We start from the raw sequence: 21,761 nt of genomic DNA, 5'->3' as shown, positions 1-21,761 counted from the left end.
TGAATGGTTTCACCATAAAGACATGACAAATGTGTGCAATGGTGGATTTTCTAAATAAATTTGATCATGGCACAATGTACACATGTACTCCATAAATATGTATAATTATTATGAGTCAGTTAAAAACAAAAATTAGTTTTGAAACCCTGCCAAACTTTTCCAGAGTAGTTGTAACTATTTTATATTCTCAATGGCAGTCTGTGTAAGTTCCAGTTGCTCCACAGACTTGTCAGTATTTTATAATGTCTGGAGACATGTTTGGTAGTTACAATTTGTGGAGAGAAGGGAGTGATACTGGTATCTGGTCAGTAGAGACCAGGAAGGTAGATAAACATCTTACAATCCCCAAGATAGTACTACTCCCTCAACTGCCACACAACAAAATACTGTCAGGCTCAAAATGTCAATAGTGCTGAGGTTGAGAAAACTTGGTGGAGTGGTACCTAATTGTGGCTTTAATTTGCCTTTCCCAATGGCTAATGATGATGAGCATCTTTTCATGTTCTTATTTTAAAAATAACATTTACAATAGCATAAACAAATAAAAAATACTTTGAGATAAATCTGGAGAAAAAATATGCAAGGACCTGCACATTGAAAATTATAAAACATCAGACCAGGTTCAGTGGCTCAGCCTACGATCCCAGCACTTTGGGAGGCTGAAGTGAGTGGACTTCCTGAGCCCACAGGTTCGAGACCAGCCAGGGCAACTTGGTAAGACCGCCTCTCTACAATAAATAAAAAATTAGGCGTAGTAGCATGTGCCTGTAGTTCTGGCTACTTGGAAGGCTGAGGCGGAAGGATCAATGGAGCCCAGCAGGTCGACGCTGGGGTGGCTGTGAGTGTGCCACTGCACTCCAGCCTGGGAGACAGAGTGAGACTCCAACACAAGAAATAAAATAAAATAAATTATAAAACATCACTGAGAGAAACTAAAGAAATAAATGGAAAGGTATGCTGTGTTTGGGGACTGGAAGATATAATATTATTAAGAAGTCAATTCTGAGAAAATGGATTGATGGATTCAGTGTAATCCTAATCAAAATCCTAGCAGGATTTTTTTTTTTTTTAGAAACTGATAGGCTAATTTTAAAATATATTTAGAAATACAGTGGATCTAGAATAGTCAAAACAACTTTGAAAAAGAAAAACAAAGTTGGAGAACATACAGTACCTTGTTTTATGATTTATTACAAAGCTACAGTAATTATGGCATTGATGGTGTTGGCACAAAATACACATCTAGATCAATGGAAAAGAATAAGGAGTCTAGAAATAGGCCAACACAGATGTGATCAATTGATTTTTCAACAGAAGTGCAAAGGTAAAATGACCAACTCCCTAAATGAGAGAATGGATAATCTTTTCAACAAATGGTGCTGGAACAAGAGGAGAGTAATCTACAAATATATATAAAACACATTGACACATCTCATATAAAAATTAACACAATGTGCATCATAAATCCAGCAACCTATCAAACTCCTCAAAGAAAACATAAGAGATCTTAATGACCTTGGATTTGGCAAAGATTTCTTAAATAAGACATTAAAAGTTTGAACTATAAAAGAAAAAAAAGTCAATTAATCGAGCATTATGAAAATTTAAAACTTTTGCTCTTCCAAAAACATGAAAATGAACAGACAAGCCAAAGAATGAGAAAAAACACTGTAAAACATATCTAACAAAGACTTTTACCTATAATATATAAAAAATTTTACAATTCAATATTAAAACATCAAACAATTTCCCCCACCCCCCATCCCCAGCTGTCAAAAGTTTTGAACAGACACTTTACCAAAGGAGATACACAGATGGCAAATGGTAATTACTGAGCATTTTACTCTTGACACTAATTAATGGAACTAGACTGCTCTCCTAATATTGTTGAAAATAACATCAGCAAAATAAAAAGGAAACAGCTCCCTTTATTCCTAAAGCTACCAAAAAGCAGATATTATTCTGCTCCAAAAATTTTATCCTTTAGGATAACACTTTTTGGGTGGGAATGTACACTGATATGGCCATTATGAAAAAGAGTATAGAGATTCCTAAATAAATGAAGCATAGAACTACCATATGATCTGGCGATTCCTCTTCTAGGCATATACTCAAAGGAAATACAATTGCTATGTAGTCAAGATATCTGCGCTTCCAGGTGTATTACAGCACTATTCACAAAAGCTAAGATATGGAAACAACAGAAGTGACTGTCAATGGATAAATGGATAAAGAAATTGTGGCATATATAGGGAGTGCCAAAAAAAATCACATTTTAAGTATGATGCTCAAAAGATGACATCAATCAAGTGAATTTTAGCGTTACCATGCGACAGGCAGAAGAGTCAAAGAAAATGGCAGAAGCACAACTGAGGGAACATTGCATGACACATTGGTACTGTAATTTAACTCAGTTTCATAAAAGTAATACATAGATAACATCTCTTAAAACGCGTATACATTTTTGGCATCCCCATATAAACATGGAATATTATTCAGCTTTAATAAAAAGGGACCCTACCATTTACCACAACATGGATGAACCTGGAGAACATTATGCTAAGTGAAATAATCCAGACACAGAAAGACAAATACTACATGAGCTCACATGTACACGGAATCCTAAAAAAAAAACAAGGGATAGAAATAAAACAGTGGTTACCATGGGAGTGGGGGAGGGGGTTGGAAATGGGGAGATAGAGGTCATAGCAGATATGTAGGATGAACAACTAACTCCAAAGACAACATACAACATGAGGACTATAGTTCATAAAACTGTAGTGTATTTGGGACCCCTGTGAAATGAGTAAATTTTAGCTGCTCCTGCCACAAAAACGGTAGAAATGGGTAACTGTGAAATGGCGGATGTGTTATTTGCTTCACTACAGCAACCACTTTACTATCTATATGTATCCCATAATGTCATGTATGCCTTAAACACAAGAAAATCAATAAAATTTGTATTACAAAATAAAAATACTACTCTTTAAGGGAAACTTGTAAGACACCTAGACTTCAGAGACTGCTGCTCTGCCCTGTGAAGGCAACCTTTAACAGTCCAGCAAGTTTGTACTTTTGATGGGTTTTCTTGTTACAAAATGTTTTGGTCCATCTCATTGTGTATTAATATACCTCTCTGCTTTCTGCAAGATACAAATATGTGTGAAAATTTTCAGGTGTAGTTTGTTTTGATCTTGTTTTCACTTTGTTGTACAAAAAAAGAATTAATGTTTCTCATGCTTGAAAGTTAAAAAAATCTGCGTAGCCTAGGCATGGTGGCTCATGCCTATAATCCCAGCACTTTGGGAGGTTGGGGCAGAGGGTTGTTGGAGGCCAGGAGTTCAAGACCAGCCTGAGCAACATAGCAAGACCGTGTCTCTACACACCCACATACAAAAATTAGTTGGGCATGGTAGTGTACACCTGTAGTCCCAGCTACTTGGGAGGCTGAAACAGGAGGATCTCTTGAGCCCAGTTTGAGGCTGTGGTGAGCCATGATCAAGCCCGTGCACCCAAGCCTGAGTACAGAGTGAGACCAAACTATTGCACTTAGTTGTGATAAGCTCTTTCTCTTTGCTATATATAACTCATTCTACTGTTATAATTTCCAATGGCTTCAGTTTGGTGCTCTTATGAACAAATGTGATTATGAATAGTGTTATGCTTGTATTTTGGTGCCAATGTGCAAGATTTGCTCTGGAATAAATATCTAGGAGTAGCATTGCTGGTTGCAGTATATACATAGCTTCAACTTTATAATACCGCTTTTCAAAATGGACATAGTAATTTATATCCCAGGAGCACATGAGCGGTCCCTTGTTCTACACTTTGTCAACACTTAGTATTAGAGAACTTTTCGTTTTTGTCAGTCGGGTAGAATTCTTTTTTTTTTTCTTCTTCTTAATTTTTTATTTTAAAGACGTGGGGTACAATTCAGGGTTAGGTATACAAATGTTCATTATATAGGTAACCTTATGGATGAGGTGTGTCCCTCTCCCTTGGCAGTTTCTCACTACTGTCAATGCTTTTCTTATAGTATTATGATAATTGTTCAAGGCCCACTTATGAGTGAGAACATGTGATACTCAGTTCTTTGTTTCTGTGATAGATCACTCAGTATTGTCAGTCTGGTAGAATTCTATTTTGCTCTCAGACATGTTGGATAATTTTAAATTTTTTTATTGTCTATGCATTTTACTTGTTTGAACATAAGTATAGTTGTTTTAAAATCTGAGTCTGATACTTTTAATATTGGAAGTATTTGCAGACCTGCTTCTGCTGGTTCTTTATTTTCTTTTCTTGTGTGTGTGTGTGTGTGTGTGTGTGTGTGTGTGTGTGTGTGTGTGTGTGTGTGTGTGTGTGTTGGACATTCCATTACCCAGGCTGGCGTGCAGTGCCACGCTCATGGCTACCACATAGCCTTAACCTGCTGGGCGCAGGCGATCCTTTCACCTCAGCCTTCCAAGTTGCCAGAACTACAGGTAGGTGCTACCATACCCGGCTAATTTTTTGATTTATTGTAGAGATGAGGCCTCACCAAGTTGCCCAGGCTGTTCTCAAATCCATGGGCTCAGACAATTCCCTCACCTCGGCCTCCCAAAGTGCTGGGATTACAGGCTTGAGCCACGGCACCCAGCTGGTTCCTTATTTTCTTGTGTCGTTTCAAATTTTTTTATTGTTAGCCTGCTCCTTTTGCTATAAATATTGGTTTTGAAAACACCTGAAGGCCTCAGATGAGAGAATCTTCTGGAGAGGATTCCTATTTGTTTCTGCCATGAGGTATGTTCAGTTAGGGATCACTTTATACCACGTCATAAATTGAGGGGTTTGAACTCGTGCTGCAAATCCATGAAATGTTGCAACGTTACAAGGAATCTCTTGTTGTCATGCTCAGCACTGAGGTGAGTTCGCTTGCTTTTTCTTGGCAGTGGAATGATGGATGATGAAGCTGTCTTCTGCGGCTCATCCTCACTCTGAGTGTGTGTGGCCCCTTTAGTGTCCCAGTCTGATGATGGATGGTCTAGCATTTGACAGTCCATCTTTTTTTTTTTTTTGAGTTGGAGTCTCACTCTGTTGCCCAGACCGGAGTGCAGCAGCCACTCCCGGCCACCGCAGCCTCGACCTGCCGGGCTCCGGCCATCCTTCCGCCTCAGCCTTCCGAGTAGCCGGAATTACAGGCGCGCGCTACCACGCCCAGCTAATTTTTTGATTTATTGTAGAGATGAGGTCTCACTACCCAGGCGGGTCTCGAACCCGCGGGTTCAGGCAATCCACTCACCTCAGCCTCCCAAAGGCGCGGGATTACAGGCTGAGCCGCCGAGCCCGGGGTCAGTCCATCTTGGCAGGCCTGGGCTTACTCTGTTCTCCACAGTTTGGGGGCTAAAAACCAAGGTTTGAAGTCCCCTCATTGGGCAGACACCCTTGGGGCAAAAGAAGCTTTCTCCAGGTTCCCATGTTCACTCAGATTTTTACCTGACAGTATTATTGTGTCAGTTTTTGTGACACGTAAGAAGGGTGTCTGTGTATTTTATTCAGCATTCTTAGTCACAGTCAGCAGAGTTTGGCTACGACCATTCAGCCTGCCAAAATACCAGAAATGGAAAAAACCCCATTTGATTTCTCCTCCTTCTTCTCCTTCCTCCACCCCCTTGCTTTCTTTGGGAAACATTTTAATCCCTCTCTCATTTACATTGGTATCTGGTGAGGGATTAGCACATAACATTTTTTCTCTCCCACTACTAAACAATTACCTCAACACTAGACCCTGAAAATCAATTCCTGAGTGTGACACTTAATTTTCAGATAATACATTCAGATAAACAATTCACCCCTTTCTGTGTTCTTTTGATCCACTAATCTCATTCTCTAATCTTGGATGATCTCATACTTTTTCTGATTAGCCAGTCTTTACTCTTAAATCTCAACGTGCTAAATTCTTTTATCTTATTCTTTTTCAAGTTTTTTAAAGCTATTATTAACTGCTATCCTTTCAAATGAATCTTAGAATCATTTCCCAACATTATGAATTTAATTCATTTGGAACTGTTTTGAACTATATTAAACGTATAAATTTCTTAGAAAGAAGTGGCATTTTATAAATCTCAGCCTTCCTATCTAAAATCAGGTTATGTCTGTTTATGAAGTTTACTCAGAACTTCATTTACATTTAAATAGACTATAGTTTTCTTTATTTGTGACACTAGTGGTTAATATCATTTCCATTATCAATTGATATATTTTGTTGCTTTGTGAATTGGATCATGTTTTTATTATATTTTCTAAGGTAATTTCTGGTGGGTTAGAATGCTCATGGTTTTCTAAATTTACCTTTCTCTGGTGGTATGGATGGATCCTTTTATTTATCATAGTTCATTTTAAAAAACTTCGTTGTGCATTCTATATGTATATAAAAATATAATCTTCATTTTGTTTTTCTTTCAGGCTTTACACTGGTCAGAATTTCTAAAACAATATTTAATAATATTAATGTTTTGCTTTCTATTTGAATGGTAAGTCCATGCATGTTTAACTAAAAAAATATATTAGCTATCAGTATATTGAATGTATTAAATTTATTGTGGCATTTTATATAGTACTTCATACTACAAGACTAAAAAGAAGCTGAAAAAGCCTGGTTCAACATTCCACACCTTGCAGTGGGACCAGAAAACTCTAGATATTATAACCAACCATTTATAATATGGAAAGGATATTTGAATATTATACATAAAAATTAAACCCCTTTTGGTCTCTAGAAACTGGGAGAGTGGATACAATGAAAGTAACAAATTTGAACATGATAAAAGGTGCTGAAACCGATGAAGATGGGTAAAGGCCAAAAACGGAAAGGTCGTGCTAGTAAGACACATGGAAAAAGACTAACTAGGTAACCCACCAGTGGGAAGCTTATGTCTTTACTAACTAATGAATTCCGGTCATAAACTTTGTGTGCATAACTCATCGTGCCCATACGCAATCTATTTCTAGACCAGTGCTTCTTGAAGTACAACCGGTGGATCACCTAAACAGAACCACCTGGGTGGGATTCTTGCTAAAATGCAGGTCCCTGGACTCCTGCATGTGCCAAATGAATCAGAACAGGAGCAGGGGGCAAAGACACTGCAACCTAAGAGGCTCCTGTAGGGCTTCTCAGACAAAGGAACATTTGAGGAAAAAAGAGATAGAGGGTGAGAAAATGAAAAAAGGTGAGACAGAGAGAAACAAAATCAGAGTCAATGAGGAGGGGAACTTTACACTTCCCACTGTGTCACAGAAGGTATTTTACATCAGACTGTAGAAGCTGAATCTGATAATCCCATTAAAATATTATAATGAGACCAAAGACTTTTCAGAGAAATGAACCCAAACATCTTATTAAATCACCTAACAAGTTATGTGCTCCACGATGTACAAAGCATTTCAAAGAACCTGAAAACCAAGTGGGGTAACACCTAACTCATCACATCTAATTATAATAATGAAATACTCTCAGAGTATGTCTACCAGACAAATGTCTGGTCAGGGTCCTTTGCAATTCCTACATTATTTTTAGCTACAATAAATCAGAAAGTGAAGAAGCATCTTCATTAGTCATGAAAACAAGGAAGATTGAGGGGGCATGTTTTTCTTGGGTATCCTGAGGGAGACTTTGGATCACCCTATGGCTTTTACAGCAACTGTTCCAGGAAAGTAAGTTTGATCTTCTCCCTGCAAGTTTCCTGGTACAAATATTAGAGGTCAGGTTGCGGATGCCATGTTTGAATGTCAACTATCTCTTTTCTTTTTTAGCTACCATCTCACCTGCCCTAGCAGCTTTGACTTGCAACCTAATTTTACATGTATTGTTGTTTCTAAAATTCATGAACCATGCCCTTACTCATATTAAGTCCCTTTGTGTCCTTGTGGTGACAAAAAAAGTCTCAATGAATTACCTTGACTGGTGTGATCTCACACAAAGGCACACGGAGCTGAGAATGCATTTTTTAAAAATATTATCATGTTGGGCTATGAGTCCTGCACGTTGTTTTGAAATAGCAGCCTGAAATTTGACTCATCTAAATTTCATGGAATGTACTGAACACATACTATGCACCAGGCATCCACTCCGTGGATACCAAGACAAATGAGACACAGCTCCTGGCTGGAGGAACCATAAGCAGTAATTCATGAACTGCTTTTCCTTTGATCTGCCATTCCTAAAAAAACCCAGAAAAAGCATGAGCTGAAAACGTAAGACGGCTCCAAAGCTCAATATTCAAACCCACGGGAACTTACACAGCCAATGAACACTGCTTTTCAAAATACTAAGATTTGGAAGTTGATACCAAAGAGGTCACATCTGCTCAAAGGATGTTTGAAACTGCCTGGAACCATTTTCCTGTTGAACAAGGAAATGGCATCATTTTTCTACAGCCCTATGTTTCCCTTTTTCGTGCTCTTTTCTCCTCTTTCCTTTCCTCTCAACCAGTGCACACAGTGCTACTCTTCTCTGCCATTTCAGGTGCAGGCCTAAAGCCTGAAGGCCCCTTGCAAGGGTGGGGAGGATGGCTACTGAGGGACTGAAAGTTTACTGGAGGAGCTTTCATTTGTGCAGAGCCCACCTGTGGTTTGATGCCAGCAGTGGGCAGAATTGACCGAATGTGATTCAAGTGAATAGCCAAGGAAACTGCCACCAACTGAGGACCCACTGAGCATCCGTGGCCTGGGTGCCCTGCATCTACCTTCAAGATGCCCCAAAGGTTTCCCCTGGCAGGCAGCTCAGCAGCCCCGTGTGCCAGACATGAACCAAGACAAAGCGCCTCTTTCTGTCCTAGTCCTTTGCACTCCTTCTTAGCCAGAGGCCCACTGAGAGCCCAGGCTCTGCTGATGGGCCAGGCTGTCTGGAACTACGACCGCGTTACACAACGCAAATGTCTCACCACTGAATCTTTCATCTTTTTGGCGAGAGGGTCTGCTGCTGACTCTTCTAGATTTTGATGTAAAAACTTAGGAAACAGTCTGCACTGAATGAAGGACCTGAAAGTAGAAAAACACACAGGTTTAACTTTATTAAAAGCGGTTCCTGGGACAGTGTTTTCAGTAAACAACTTCAACTTGGATCCCATGCCCATAAGTGAAAAAAAGCAAGGATTCTCTCTGTTAAAAGATACACAGTAAAAACAGGTGCATATTCAAGTGATCCTGAAGATATGTTTTGATTTCAAATTTCAAATTTCGTCCTAGTGAAAGCAGTCACATACCTCCGGGGTATCTATTGTCGGTAGGGATGGGAGGTCCACAAAGGCTTCATTCTCACAAAAATACGGCAACAGAAGTCAACATGGCAGTGATACAACTGACCCCCAAAATTGTGCAAACCATATTTTGCATTTTCTTTCCCTATTTTTCACACCTTTCATCTTGTTGCACTAACAGACTAAATTATGGTATCTCTGGCCTCCAGATAGTTATGGTTATCTTAAGTCAAAATCTTTCCTTAAGTTTGGACAAATTATGTAAGATACTACAGTCAATACGAGTCACTCACTTTAGCATTACATGAAGGATTTCCAGTCCCAAAGTATATATTGCCAAAGACATTATTAAAGGGAAGATTGGAATGTATACTCTCAAGTTACTAAGGATTTTATTAAGTGCATTTAAAAGATTTGGCACAGACCTCAATTCAAACCTGGAGGGCACCGGCCATATTGGAAACAAAAAGCAACAAAATAAAATAAAACTCTCCCTCTCCGAGGTGCTGGTCTAGTCTCCACAGGGTAACTGCCTGGAATAAAGGCAGAAGATGATTAATGGATCCAGAAAGGGCACTTATGAAGGCTGTAGCTTCTCACACAAGGCCCCACAGGAGAGTCACAACAGGCCTTGGGTGCTGTCTGCCATCTGTTCCTGCTATTACACGTCTCATTCCAAAAGCACAAGAGCAAAGGTAAAGTGTTCGCTGAGCCCTTGATTTTCATCAGTTGCTGGCTAGTCCTGCAATTCCCCCACCCTCCTCCGGTGAGTGGCCAGCTAGTTAACAAGAGTCAAATCGCTGTGAAGCCTGAATGGTCATCTCTCACGCTCGGGGAGGGAGCAGGGCTGCGGGAGCTGTGCCCACCACATGGCAGTGAGAGAGCACAGTGTGGGTGACTCACATGAGCGCGGAGGGGTCACTGCTCTGACGGCTCAGATGGTAGCAAAGCGCAACCAGGAGGCCACAGAAGGCTGAAAACAGCGCCGGGATGTGTTGTGTACTCCACGGTTCCTAAGGAAAAGACATCAGTTAGCCAAGTCTCCATGGCTGGGGGCAGCATAGCAGGATCTCTCTCTGTCAAACATTTAGGTAAGTCCTGAGGTCCTTCTGGATGGACGCGGGGTCCCTGTAATCACTCCTGCCCATGGGCATACATGTGTCTGATGGGCACACACAAAACCTTGTTCATGTGTAAACATGGCTTTTGACTAAGGACCGGAGCGGGGGATTTCAGACGAATTGTACATATTTATGAAAATATATTTTACTTAATCTTTCCTGAAATTAAGTTTAAGTTTTTATAAAATAAAACATTAACCATGTGTCACCTCTTCCGAATTCAGTATAATACTTAATCATGATTATAAGGATTATATTTCATTGTCGGGGGGGTGGGATTGGCAGTTGAGGGAAACTGCTAGGGAGCGAGGGGCATACCTCATCAACAAGGGGACCTGCATCATCAGCGTTTGTATACCTGACCCTGAATTGTACCCCACATTTTTATAATAAAAATTGAAAAAATCAAAAATTAAAAAAAGAATTATATTTCTTAGTGTTTATTATTCAATGATTTAAAAGGTTTAAGAAGTGTAAAAGTGGCCTAAGGAACTGACCAAATAGAACAACAGACTGAAACCAAACTTGGTAAAGATTAAAACAATCTCCTGAAGAACAGAGAAAGATGATTTGCAATGAAGAAAGCAAGACACTTGAGGTTTAATTTGACAGAAGCGCAGATGTCGGCAAGGAACATGCTGTCCTCAGTGGGGCAGGGCAGAACGGGGGTGATACGTGTTGCCACCCTGAGAGGCGCGGTAGCCTGGACTTCTCTCTCCCTCCACAGACGCCTGTCACTCCAGCCAACACAGACATGTCTTTCCTTTACAAAGAAGAACAGTCTATACATTTACACTTTTCAGTCACCATCAACAGAATTGCTGCTCCCTTCCGAAAGTTGAATTTAATCAAGGACTTAAACGCTTTTCACTCAAGATTTGTTTTATGGGAGGAGGATGAGTTGTTAATGGTGCTTAAAATCAAATCTACAAAGGGATGAGTCGAGTGTGCTCAGCAATTATACTTGCAACTGCTGAGACAGGCTGGAAAAGCAAACGATACACTGGGCAGAGCGTATGGTTCTATTTTGTGCATGCTTCCCTTTCCTAGAAATTAAAACATATTTCTTAAATGGGCGCCATGGCTCACGCCTGTAATCCCAGCACTTTGGAAGGCCAAGGCAGGAGGATTGCTTGAGGCCAGGAGTTTGAGATCCAGTGTGAGTCTGTCTCTACAAAAAAAAAAAAAAAAAAGCTAGCCGGGCATGGTGGGGTGCCTGTAATCCCAGCTGCTCGGGAGGCTGAGGTGGGAGGATCGCTTGCGCCCAAGAGTTTCAGATTGTGGAGAGTCATGATGGTGCCACCACACTCCAGCCTGAGGGACAGAAAAAGACGCTGTCTTTAAAAAACAATTTTTTAAAAATTTAATAGAAAAAGGAAGAGGAAAAAAATGTGTTTACCTCCCCCACCCTGTGGGTCTAGGAGCCTGAGAGAATAGTATCTAGAAGGGGAGCTGAAGAAGCTAGCCCTTGCTGAGGCCATTGAGGCCACTGAGCTGCACTGGGCACAGTCAGGAAGCAAGACTGGCTACTCCCAGGCACCCTCTCGCAGCTAGCCCGTGCTGTGCCATGCCCTGCAAGCCTCTCCGGTGGGCTTCCCCCAGCCTGTGCAGCAGTAACTTTTCCAAGGCCCTCAGGCACTATGGTTGCATTTATTCGTTTTCAGATTCAGTGCAGATGTCTTCCGCACCAATTTTGCCGAGACATTCCCGCCCAGTGATAAAGGCATTCTCCACCGATCTTTTCTCCCTTCGGAGTTTCCTTCCACAATGTCTTCCCTTCCTGTATCCAAGGAAGCGGTGTACTTCCTCCTTCTGGGCCAAACTCCCCCTCCACACCCCAGATTGTCCTCCTCCTCTGACTTCATCCATATCCCTGGATATCCTCTCTTTTCATGGGTTCCTTCTGCCCTGTCGATAAAAATGCTTAAGTTGCTGACACGTTTAACAAACAGAAAAGGCCCCTCTTTGTCTTTGGCCCAGATGCTCTCACAAGCCACTGCACTCTTAGTCCCTTTGGGCTGATGCAAGAGATTTATTTCTCAGGTTCGAAGGCTGGAAGGCCAAAATCAAGGTTCGGGAAGATTCTGTGTCTGGTGAGGTCTGTGACCTAAAAAGAAAATCCTAGCCCCCTTCCACCCGCCCTCCTCCCCAAGTGACTGAACAGACCACCTGTTGACCCAAAGGACCCTAGAGAAATCTTGAAAAACTGAGTTCCCGGCCACAACGGGATAGGAGCTTAGATTCACCTTGTTCTACTCCCTCCCCCACTACCTACCATTAGGCTTTCTTCCCTAAGGGCTAAACAGAAACCAGCCCTTTCAAAAAACTTCACCATGGACATCAACCAAACACCTGAGGCTGACACTCCTTTTGACAAAACAATTTTGAAAAAACAATTGACCAGCAACCCTTCCTGACAAGAGACCACCTGATCACTGAGTGGTTCGGACCAGTCTATGGATGAAGTGCAGTGAGGGTTTTCGTGTCCTCTGCTTCACCCTTGGACCTCAGAAGGCTGGAAACCCTACCCTAGTTCAACTTTTCAGCCTCATTCCTCACATTTAGGATTATTGCACAGCCACAATACCATCAGGACAAGTTACTTCCTCCTCTCCACTCCACTCTCCATTTTTACACACGTTTCCATCTGCACAGGGGGCTCTTCTGCCCTGGGTGGATTCTACTGCACTCTTACCCGGTGAACTCTTAGCCATGTTTCAGTGCCCAGTGTAAGAAGTTCCAGCTGCTCAGGGCTACCTCCCCTGATTCCCCAGGCAGAATGGAACCCTTCTCCTCTGTGCATCAAAATCACCTTTAAACACCTCCAGAATCGCATTTAAGATATCTCATTCATTTTTTGTGGGCACGGCTGGGCCCCACCCCTCACCTGAGAGCTCCTGCCCACAGAAGTTGTGTAGATACATCGAAGTCACAAGGACAGAGCAGGACTCTGGTATGTTTTCACTAAATTGAGAGTAAATACAGTCTTTCATTATGTTCAGAGCAAAAACAACCTGTGATGAGACTTGTTAGCTCTAACTCTACTGGCTCCTTTATCACTGATGCAACCTGAAGGCACGATTCCCTTCAAGATGCAACTTGCACCACCACCCCGAGCAGCTTCTCGTGTGTGTGTTCCCTCACTCCATGACACTCTCAGTGCCTCTCACTGGGTCCCACTGCTTCCTGTGGGTTCCCCGATGAGGGCAGTCCAGCATCTCTCTCTCCCCGATATCTCGCACAAATACTGACACATCCGGGTATCTTCTGACAGAGTGACTACCAGGCTTTAGCTCTCACGATGATGCATGTGGGTGAGAATTTTCAGCAAGATCAGAAGGTACGGGAATCGAGTATTGAGTAGCTTACATCAAATGTGGATTTGTCCGTGACGTGCTGTGGAAGTGATGAGGTGATCAGAGAAAGGGCAATCCTTGGACGGTGCTTCTCATGTTTCCTTCCGACAGCACCCCAGTAACAGAAAGGCTATTCTGAACTTGAGTGCCACACTTTCCTAAGAGTCCATCCATCAGACATTTATTTACTCACGCCTGAGATGTGCCAGGCACCCAGAGGCACAGCCATGAGCAGGACAGACACAGTCTCCGAAAAGAAGGACATACGGGTGACTGCGGTCAGTTACAACAGGGGAGGTGACAATGAGGTGCTCACAGAGCACACTAGAGCCACAGTGCAGGAAGCAGAGGCTCACACAAGTCAAGGAACAGAAGGTAAGTGGAGTCCTGCACATGAGAAACACAAACATGGTCCTTCTCCTGCAGGGGCTTCTGGAAGGGCCAGGCAGGCTGAATAAAGCCCCTCCTCCATCCTCATATCTATTCCACCCCTGCTCTGTCCATCTGCCTAGGGCTTCTCTTCTTTCATTTTGTACCTGGCTGTAAGAAAATAAATACAGAAAGTTTTCCCAAAGAGAAAAAGCTGCTAACTTCTATTTTCTGATATTGATTCCTCTGCGCTGGCCAATGCTGTGTATTTCATTCACAATTGTGTGAAGGCACCGCCTTTCTCTCAAGTTTAGCCCATAAACAGGGAAGTGCTGGAATAAATCACTATGAGAAGGATTTAGTAACTATGACCATGGAACAAAGAAAAGGACAAGAGAACAGGTGTTGGCAGAAGCTGACTCCGGGCTCACCCGTTGCTGGAGTGAACAGGGAAGGCACTTAACTTCTTGGTGGCTCAGCCTCCTCTTCTGTAAAAGGGGGATAATGACAGCTTGCTTAAAGTATTGCTGCAATGACTTAGTGAAATTTGAAACAGGCTTGCACCCTGCAAAGTCGCAAGTCCATGTTGGTTTTTTATTCACTGGAAAAGAAAGGGTACCCATGATGGATGGTCCTTGAAGATGATAAATTAAGTCCGGTCTCTAAATATATTTAGATACTTAAACTTACCGATTCTTATTCACCCAATACCCCTTACCTAATTTTTCTCTCATTTATGCTCTACTACTGTATTTCATCAAACCTCTTGAACACAAACACCAAAGGACAGCCGCACCTCACTAATACTGAGGGACCCTATCAACTGAAATATAACTGAATAAAACAGCACTGGTAGAAAAAGGAGCGCAAAGCAAAAAATCCCAAATCAGAAACAACGAAGTGAGAGACAAGCAATGCTGCCCCTCTTCCTTCTGCTTCCCACCATTTACTGCAAGTATATATCTACATATGTGACTATTTGAGTAACATATGCGACTATCTACCTATGTGACTATTTGACCCTTCCACTGGGCTGAGCCCACAGATAGCAGGTTCTTGTTTGTCTTACCCCAGTGCATTTTCCACACCTTGCTCAGGGCCCAGGCTATACATGCATTTACTAAATATCAGTGAAACCAATGCACTAGATTTGAGCAGCTGTTATAATAAGGATCCTTATTATAGAATACAGACCTAAGAAGGGAAACTGCAGGGATGATTTAAGTTCTACAAATACAGAGAAGGTTGGCCTTTTTCTTTTTTTTTTACTTTTTTTTTCCTTTTTGAGTCGGAGTCTCACTCTGTCGCCCAGACTGGAGTGCAGTGGCCACTCCCAGCCACCGCAGCCTCGACCTGCTGGGCTCCGGCGATCCTTCCACCTCCGTCTTCCAAGTAGCTGGAACTACAGGCGCGCGCTACCACACCTGGCTGATTTTTTGATTTATTGTAGAGATGAGGTCTCGCCAAGTTGCCCAGGTGGGTCTCGAACCCGCGGCTCAGGCAATTCACTCACCTCGGCCTCCCAAAACGTGGGATTACAGGCTGAGCCACCGAGCCTGGCTAGGCTGGCCTTTTTCACAGTGCAGAACAGTAGTTAGAAGCATAGGCTCTGGCATAGAGTGCTTACTTCAGTTCCAACTCTGCTGTTGGCTCGCACTCAGACACTGGACAATCTATCAAGCCTCAGTTTCCTTACCAAAAACAATTTGTCAGTGCTCTTCCCACAGGGTTGTTGTATTACATGAACAAATGTGTGCAAAGCATCAGTACAGTAACTGGCATAAAATGTTCATTTTCTGTGATTGTACGCTTTCCTAAGCTTCATATGGGGACTAAAGACCGCAGTAAAATCACATTTCATAATAATAATAGTAGTAAGGATCAACGTCAAGTTGAAGGCAAAAGGAAAAACAATGATTTTTTTTCCTTTTATCCTTCCAAGTCTGCACCAGAGATAGAAAATCAGGACATAGGAACTCTTCTACAAGATGTTAACTTGACCTTGCTGAGATGGGTTAGTATTAGCCCAAGCCGCACAATCTAACCCTACAGATCTTATCAGGATGAGTTCTCATTGATTATTTTAAGGGATTGTAATACTCCTTCTGGTATGTGTCCAATGTTAGTAAAAGTCTACATGTATTCTTCCATTGTTACATGGATTTAAGCATCACCAATATTTCAAGATAAACTGTTCGACGGGAATGAATGGCAACACGCCCATGGGAGCAGGACAGAGGGCTGAATCATTTCCTTCCACGACATAAAAACACAGTTCTGGCCCGGCTCGGCGGCTCAGCCTGTCATCCCGCGCCTTGGGAGGCCGAGGTGAGTGGATGGCCTGAGCCCGCGTTCGAGACCCACCTGGGCAGCGAGACCTCATCTCTACAGTCAATCAGAAAATCAGCCGGGCGTGGTAGCGCGCACCTGTAGTTCCGGCTGCTCGGAGGGCTGAGGCGGAAGGATCGCCGGAGCCCAGCGGGTCGAGGCTGCGGGGGCCGGGAGCAGCCGCTGCACTCCAGTCTGGGCAACCGAGTGAGACTCCGACTCAAAAAGAAAAACAACCCAAAAAACACAGTTTTGCCAGGGGACATACTAATTCTGCCAAAGAAAGGATGGGATGAAGGGAGGAAAGGAGTGTGGATTCCAGGTGCTGGTTTGCATGTCTTCGAGCCCAACCTCAGACCTCCATGCAACTCTCTCTTAGAAAGAACTGGATGTCTCTGGGTTTTGACAGATGGCAACAAAGCAGACTGCCTGGATCTTCTGAGGCTCTCTCCTGGAAACACCCTCACTCTCTAAGTCCGTAATTTTGTTTACTTTTTCAACCAATGCAGATACACACACACACACACACACCTCAGACTGGACGCTGGTTTCTCAAGGAAGCATAGGAAAGACTACTTGGATATCAATATGAGTTATTCCTTCATGTGCAGAGTATCACATTTTTCAAAACCATCCCACACGCCATTTTCAAGAAAGATTAGAGTTGGAAGAGATATGAATATAGCTGAGCTAGTCTCAACCCCTCAGATTATTGATTAAGCAAGAAAACAGGAAGAAAGGAAGAGACTTGCCCAAGGTAGTAAGAAAGTACCAGGCTTCACAGTCCGCCAGTTCAGTGCTCTGGGTGCCCCAACACCTTAAATGTGTGAACAGCGAACTGCGCAAAACACATAGACATCTCACCGCCTTCCATAAACAAAGTATTAGTGTGTTTTGAATAATCACTTCAACATACAAGTACCCAGCTGTACAGGCTATTTCATCCATTTATGCACCCATCCATGCGACAGTGTTTGAACACCTACTGAGGTACCTGCCTACTTCAGCGCTCCTTGTAAAACATGGTAGTGCCATCACCCAGAGGAAGAAGGGATCAAGTGTGATAGCTTCATGAAAAAACCAAGCAATGGGGCGGCGTTGTAAAGAATAACTGAGGATGAGCTGGGGAGAGCATATTCCCAGTCATGCACTTCACTGGCTGCATGGACTCGCTCTCAAGCATCAGCCTGGTTATGCTACAAGAACAGCTGGGTGTCATTCTGAAGACTGGACTCCTAAAACATGTAGAAAGAGTACAGGAACAGGTAGAATGGGAAAGAGTTAAGATTGGAGAAAATGCATTTATGGGAAATAACCTTTATTTCTTAATCATCCTATATAATTTTCTGCCGTGGGAAGAGAGGCAGCTGGTTGTCATTGACTCTGAAAACCAAATGAAAGGAAATATGTTTCAGTATCTGCAATGGAATTTGATTGTAAATTAAAGAAGTTCTGAAAAAACAGAGCTACTGTTTGACCCAGCAATCTCAGTTCTGGGAATATACCCAAAGGAACAGAAATTGTTCTACCAGAAAGACATCTATACTCATATGTTTATTGCTGCACTATTCACAAGAGCAAAAACATGGAACCAATCCAGATGCCCGTTGATGGTGGACTGGATAAAGAAAATGTGGCACATATATACCATGGAATACTATACAGCTATAAAAAAGAACAAAACTGTGTTCTCTGCAACAACATGGATGCAGCCAGAGACTGTCATTTTAAGTGAATTATCACAGAAAGAAAAAAATATCGCATGTTGTCATTCATAAGTGGGCACTAAACATTGGGCACTAAACACAGGCATAACGATGGGAATAATAGACACTGGGCACTGTGAAAGGAGGGAGGAAGAGGAGATAAGGGATACTAAACCACCCAATGGGTACCACTGGGGGTAGGAGGACGGTCCTGTCAAAAGCCCAAACCTCACCTTCACACAGTATACCTATGTACGAATTCTCATAAGGACCCCAAGATTCTAAAATTTAAAATGAAAAAACAAAACAAAAGAACAACAAATGAAAACATTAAAAAAAAAAGAAGAAGAAGTTCTGGACAAGGGTGATCAAATACTGAAGTTACAATTAGGCAAACACTAGCATTTCCTCTGCCCAAATTATTTTTAAATGGGACAGACATCTACCTTGGAGAGCTAAGATATAAATTTGGCTGGAAGAGAAGGAAAGAAGAGAAGTTGCAGGAAGTTTTTATATATTCTTATGTTTCCACTGCATAGAAGCACAGCAGTTTTAACAGCTCCACAGTTTATCACGCACAAGCATACACAAACATAACTAAATAAACAAATTGAAACTAAAAGGAATTACTCAGAACTATTTTTACAGAAATCAGAATTCCCGGGAAGGCGGAGATCAAGATAAGACACCTCTGCCACATTTGTGTGTTCCTCTCTCCTTAAAACCCTGATGTTCCCCCAGGTTGTCCGGTTATCAGTCAGCCCTCCAGGGCCTAGGCCGTCTGCCCTGACAGGATCCCCAGGCAGGTCTGCGTGCACAAGGCAAAGACCTGTGAGAAGATGGCCCTGAGACTGAGGGAAGGTGGGGAGGATTTGGTAGCAATAGGAGTCAGATATCACGAAAGAGTTGAGCTTGTCAAGTCAGAAGGTAAGAAAATGCTTTGGGGGATGTTTATACTTTAATTTTAATTCGGAGACAGAGAAGGAACTGTTGACATCTGAGGAAAAAGAGAACAACTGAGGTATTTGGGAGGGAAATGATCAAAGGCATTATGCTCTGTATTTGAAAGACTTTGCACAGTGCTCCAGCAGTTTCCTTTCTGCGAAGAAAAGCAGAAAGGAAGACAGGAAGTCCTGACTGGCATTTCTGGTGGAGTTTTAAGAACAAACCTTTATATTTGAAACATGTAGTCTTAAATTTTATTTTACATAGATTATTTACTTATTATACTCATACGCATAGACACACAGACACACAAATATATACATATAAATATTTTGGAGGAAGATAAGGTTTTGAACAATCAACCATCCACAGATAATGAAGTATATTTCATATGACAGATTGCTTCAAAATTAACATCTCTAATTGCTCTAAGATGCATCTCATGGGCTCTTAAATTGAGAATGATGTAGATTGATGAGTGTGGCTTCATAAAACTCCCACAGGTTTTGAAATATTTTTATGAGGTAGAAATAAAACTGTCTAATAGTCCTACAGTTCTGTGGCAGATTTCATATGCATTTGGGAATTATTGTGATGGAATGCATAGGGCAGTTCGGCTTTGTACAAAAGCACACTCCAAAGAGAGTCTTAGTTCCAGCATTTTTCTTCCTTAGAAATGTTAGTCATTCCTTATGATGGAATTTATGGAACAGATTGGAGGCTTGGTTAGCAGGTGACTGTAAACAGGTCAGATTCTCTCTGCTACGCCTTTCATACCAGGTTTAAATACTTTCTTTTTAAGGAAAAAGAATGGAGTTTTCTTCCTGCATTAAATATGACGGCACTTCTGAGATGCAAGTTTTTATACATCCTAAAATAAGAACTAGATCACATCATTTTGACTGTAATATAAGTCCTATTTCTAGGTCTATTTTTTGACACACGTCCCATCTTAAGTAAAAGGAGCTCTGTGTTCATAAAGTCCCAGAAATGTCGTAAGATCGGCAGTTTCACCCAGGCCTTGAACTGTGTTCTCCGTTCCCACTTCACACATGACCCATGGCTCATCATGGGGCCAGCACGCACGAGCGTGCCAAGGACACATTCTAGGCTCTGGGCTCCCCCAGCCCCTAGGGCGTATCCCTGCAGCGGTCCCTGCTGATACTCCTTGAAGACCTTAAATACCCAGAAGGGGGCTCCCCCAGTGACTAGTGCTGTGTCTCATTCACAGTAGGTAGTCAATATGTGTCCCCTAAATAATGAACGATCATGCTAACCAATATGGTGAGTCAGACTTCACTATTTGCTAAGAGTAAATTCTTATTTCCTACTGTTTTCCATTTTGGTAAAACAAAACACACAATAAAATACCGTACATTTACGAGTTGAGACAATATTTCACTTCTAGAAATAGGTACTGGAGAAAAATGAGGTCGTTAGCTAGCAAGGCAAAATGACAGGTCCCATGTATCCACGTCTATCTATATCGACATGGGTAATATATGGAGGCACACACAGAGATGCGTGTACTTTTTGGAAAACATTGCCATTTGCTTTCCTTCTCCTACTCTTCTTCCAAGTTATCTGTAATTATTCAATCCAAGAGTTTGTAGAACACTTTTTTATGTTACACACATGGAACTAAGCAATTAGAATATAAAAATAAGCTTGCAGAAACTGCAGTCTGTGACCTCAAGAAGCAATGAACAACAGGTCCTATGTACTGAGCAGTGACTTGACTAGACCCTTAACGTATAACACCACTTTTAGTTCTCAGAACACCTTAGAAGAAAGCGTTGCTCGTTTTACACATGAGGAGACAGAGACTTTTACTTACTAGTTAGTGTGCAAGTATCTATATTTTTCACAGAGAAATGATCACACACAGAAAAAAAAAGGATTACGTGAAACCAGTAGGACAATATTGTCCACAGGATTCTAGAACAGAGAAGATAAACTTCTGCCGGCATCACTGGCACAAGCATCCCCTTCCATAACGACTGGCATCAACACAGCTCAGAATTCCCACCCAGGGTGCCCTTTTCCACCCATCCTCTCTTCTCTGTATCTCTCCTTCCACGTCAGTTACTGAATCCTGCCAACACTGACTTCACTGCATTTCCTGGATTTAAGCCTTGCACATGCTCTGGGCTACCATCAAAACCTGAGGCCAGATCTCCCTTCACTTGACAACTGCAATTCCATTTTGAACCACTTCTGAGCTATCATGATTCTTCCTGTTTTTACCTGAAATCAGTGTCAATTGCCACTGTCAAAGTATATTCTACTTAAGCTTGGGGATCATGACAACCCAGAAGTAATTGACTTTGGGGGGCAATTACATTTTTTAAGTTTCCAGGAAGGGAGGCCTGAGAGAAAGCACTAGTTGCCCGCCTAATATCCGTTCTCCTCCTCTTCCTCAGTTGTAGGAACTTCCTTACTTGCTCAGACAGCTAAAAGACTTACGGCTAAAAGTGACACAATTCTAGCCATAAAATATAATCTGAAGTCTAATATAAAGAAAAATGAGTTAAAACTTAAATTTTACTTTCAAATTTACTATTGCTATTATTATTATTATTTTTATTTTTATTTTTTTGAGTTGGCGTCTCACTCTGTCATCCTGACTGGAGTGCAGTGGCCACTCCCGGCCACCGCAGCCTCAACCTGCTGGGCTCCAGCGATCCTTCTGCCTCCGCCTTC

The 21,761-nt window shown here is 42.0% G+C and overlaps 1 protein-coding gene across 1 annotated transcript in view; it reads right to left on the bottom strand.

Annotated features, from left to right (window-relative positions):
• Positions 1-21,761, bottom strand: part of PCNX2 (pecanex homolog 2) — a 284,046-nt gene that overhangs the window by 180,458 nt on the left and 81,827 nt on the right. Inside the window, exons 15-16 of the mRNA XM_021709971.1 lie at positions 10,137-10,246; positions 8,919-9,015 (exon numbers count right to left, since the gene is read on the bottom strand). Of these exons, the coding sequence (XP_021565646.1) occupies positions 8,919-9,015; positions 10,137-10,246 (207 nt within the window). The remainder of the gene's footprint in view (positions 1-8,918; positions 9,016-10,136; positions 10,247-21,761) is intronic.

The sequence above is a fragment of the Carlito syrichta genome, unplaced genomic scaffold, assembly GCF_000164805.1.
Source record: "Carlito syrichta isolate Samal-C Ts95f unplaced genomic scaffold, Tarsius_syrichta-2.0.1 Scaffold287805, whole genome shotgun sequence".
NCBI classification, from domain to species: domain Eukaryota; kingdom Metazoa; phylum Chordata; class Mammalia; order Primates; family Tarsiidae; genus Carlito; species Carlito syrichta.
This window is presented reverse-complemented; position numbering and strand designations above follow the sequence as displayed.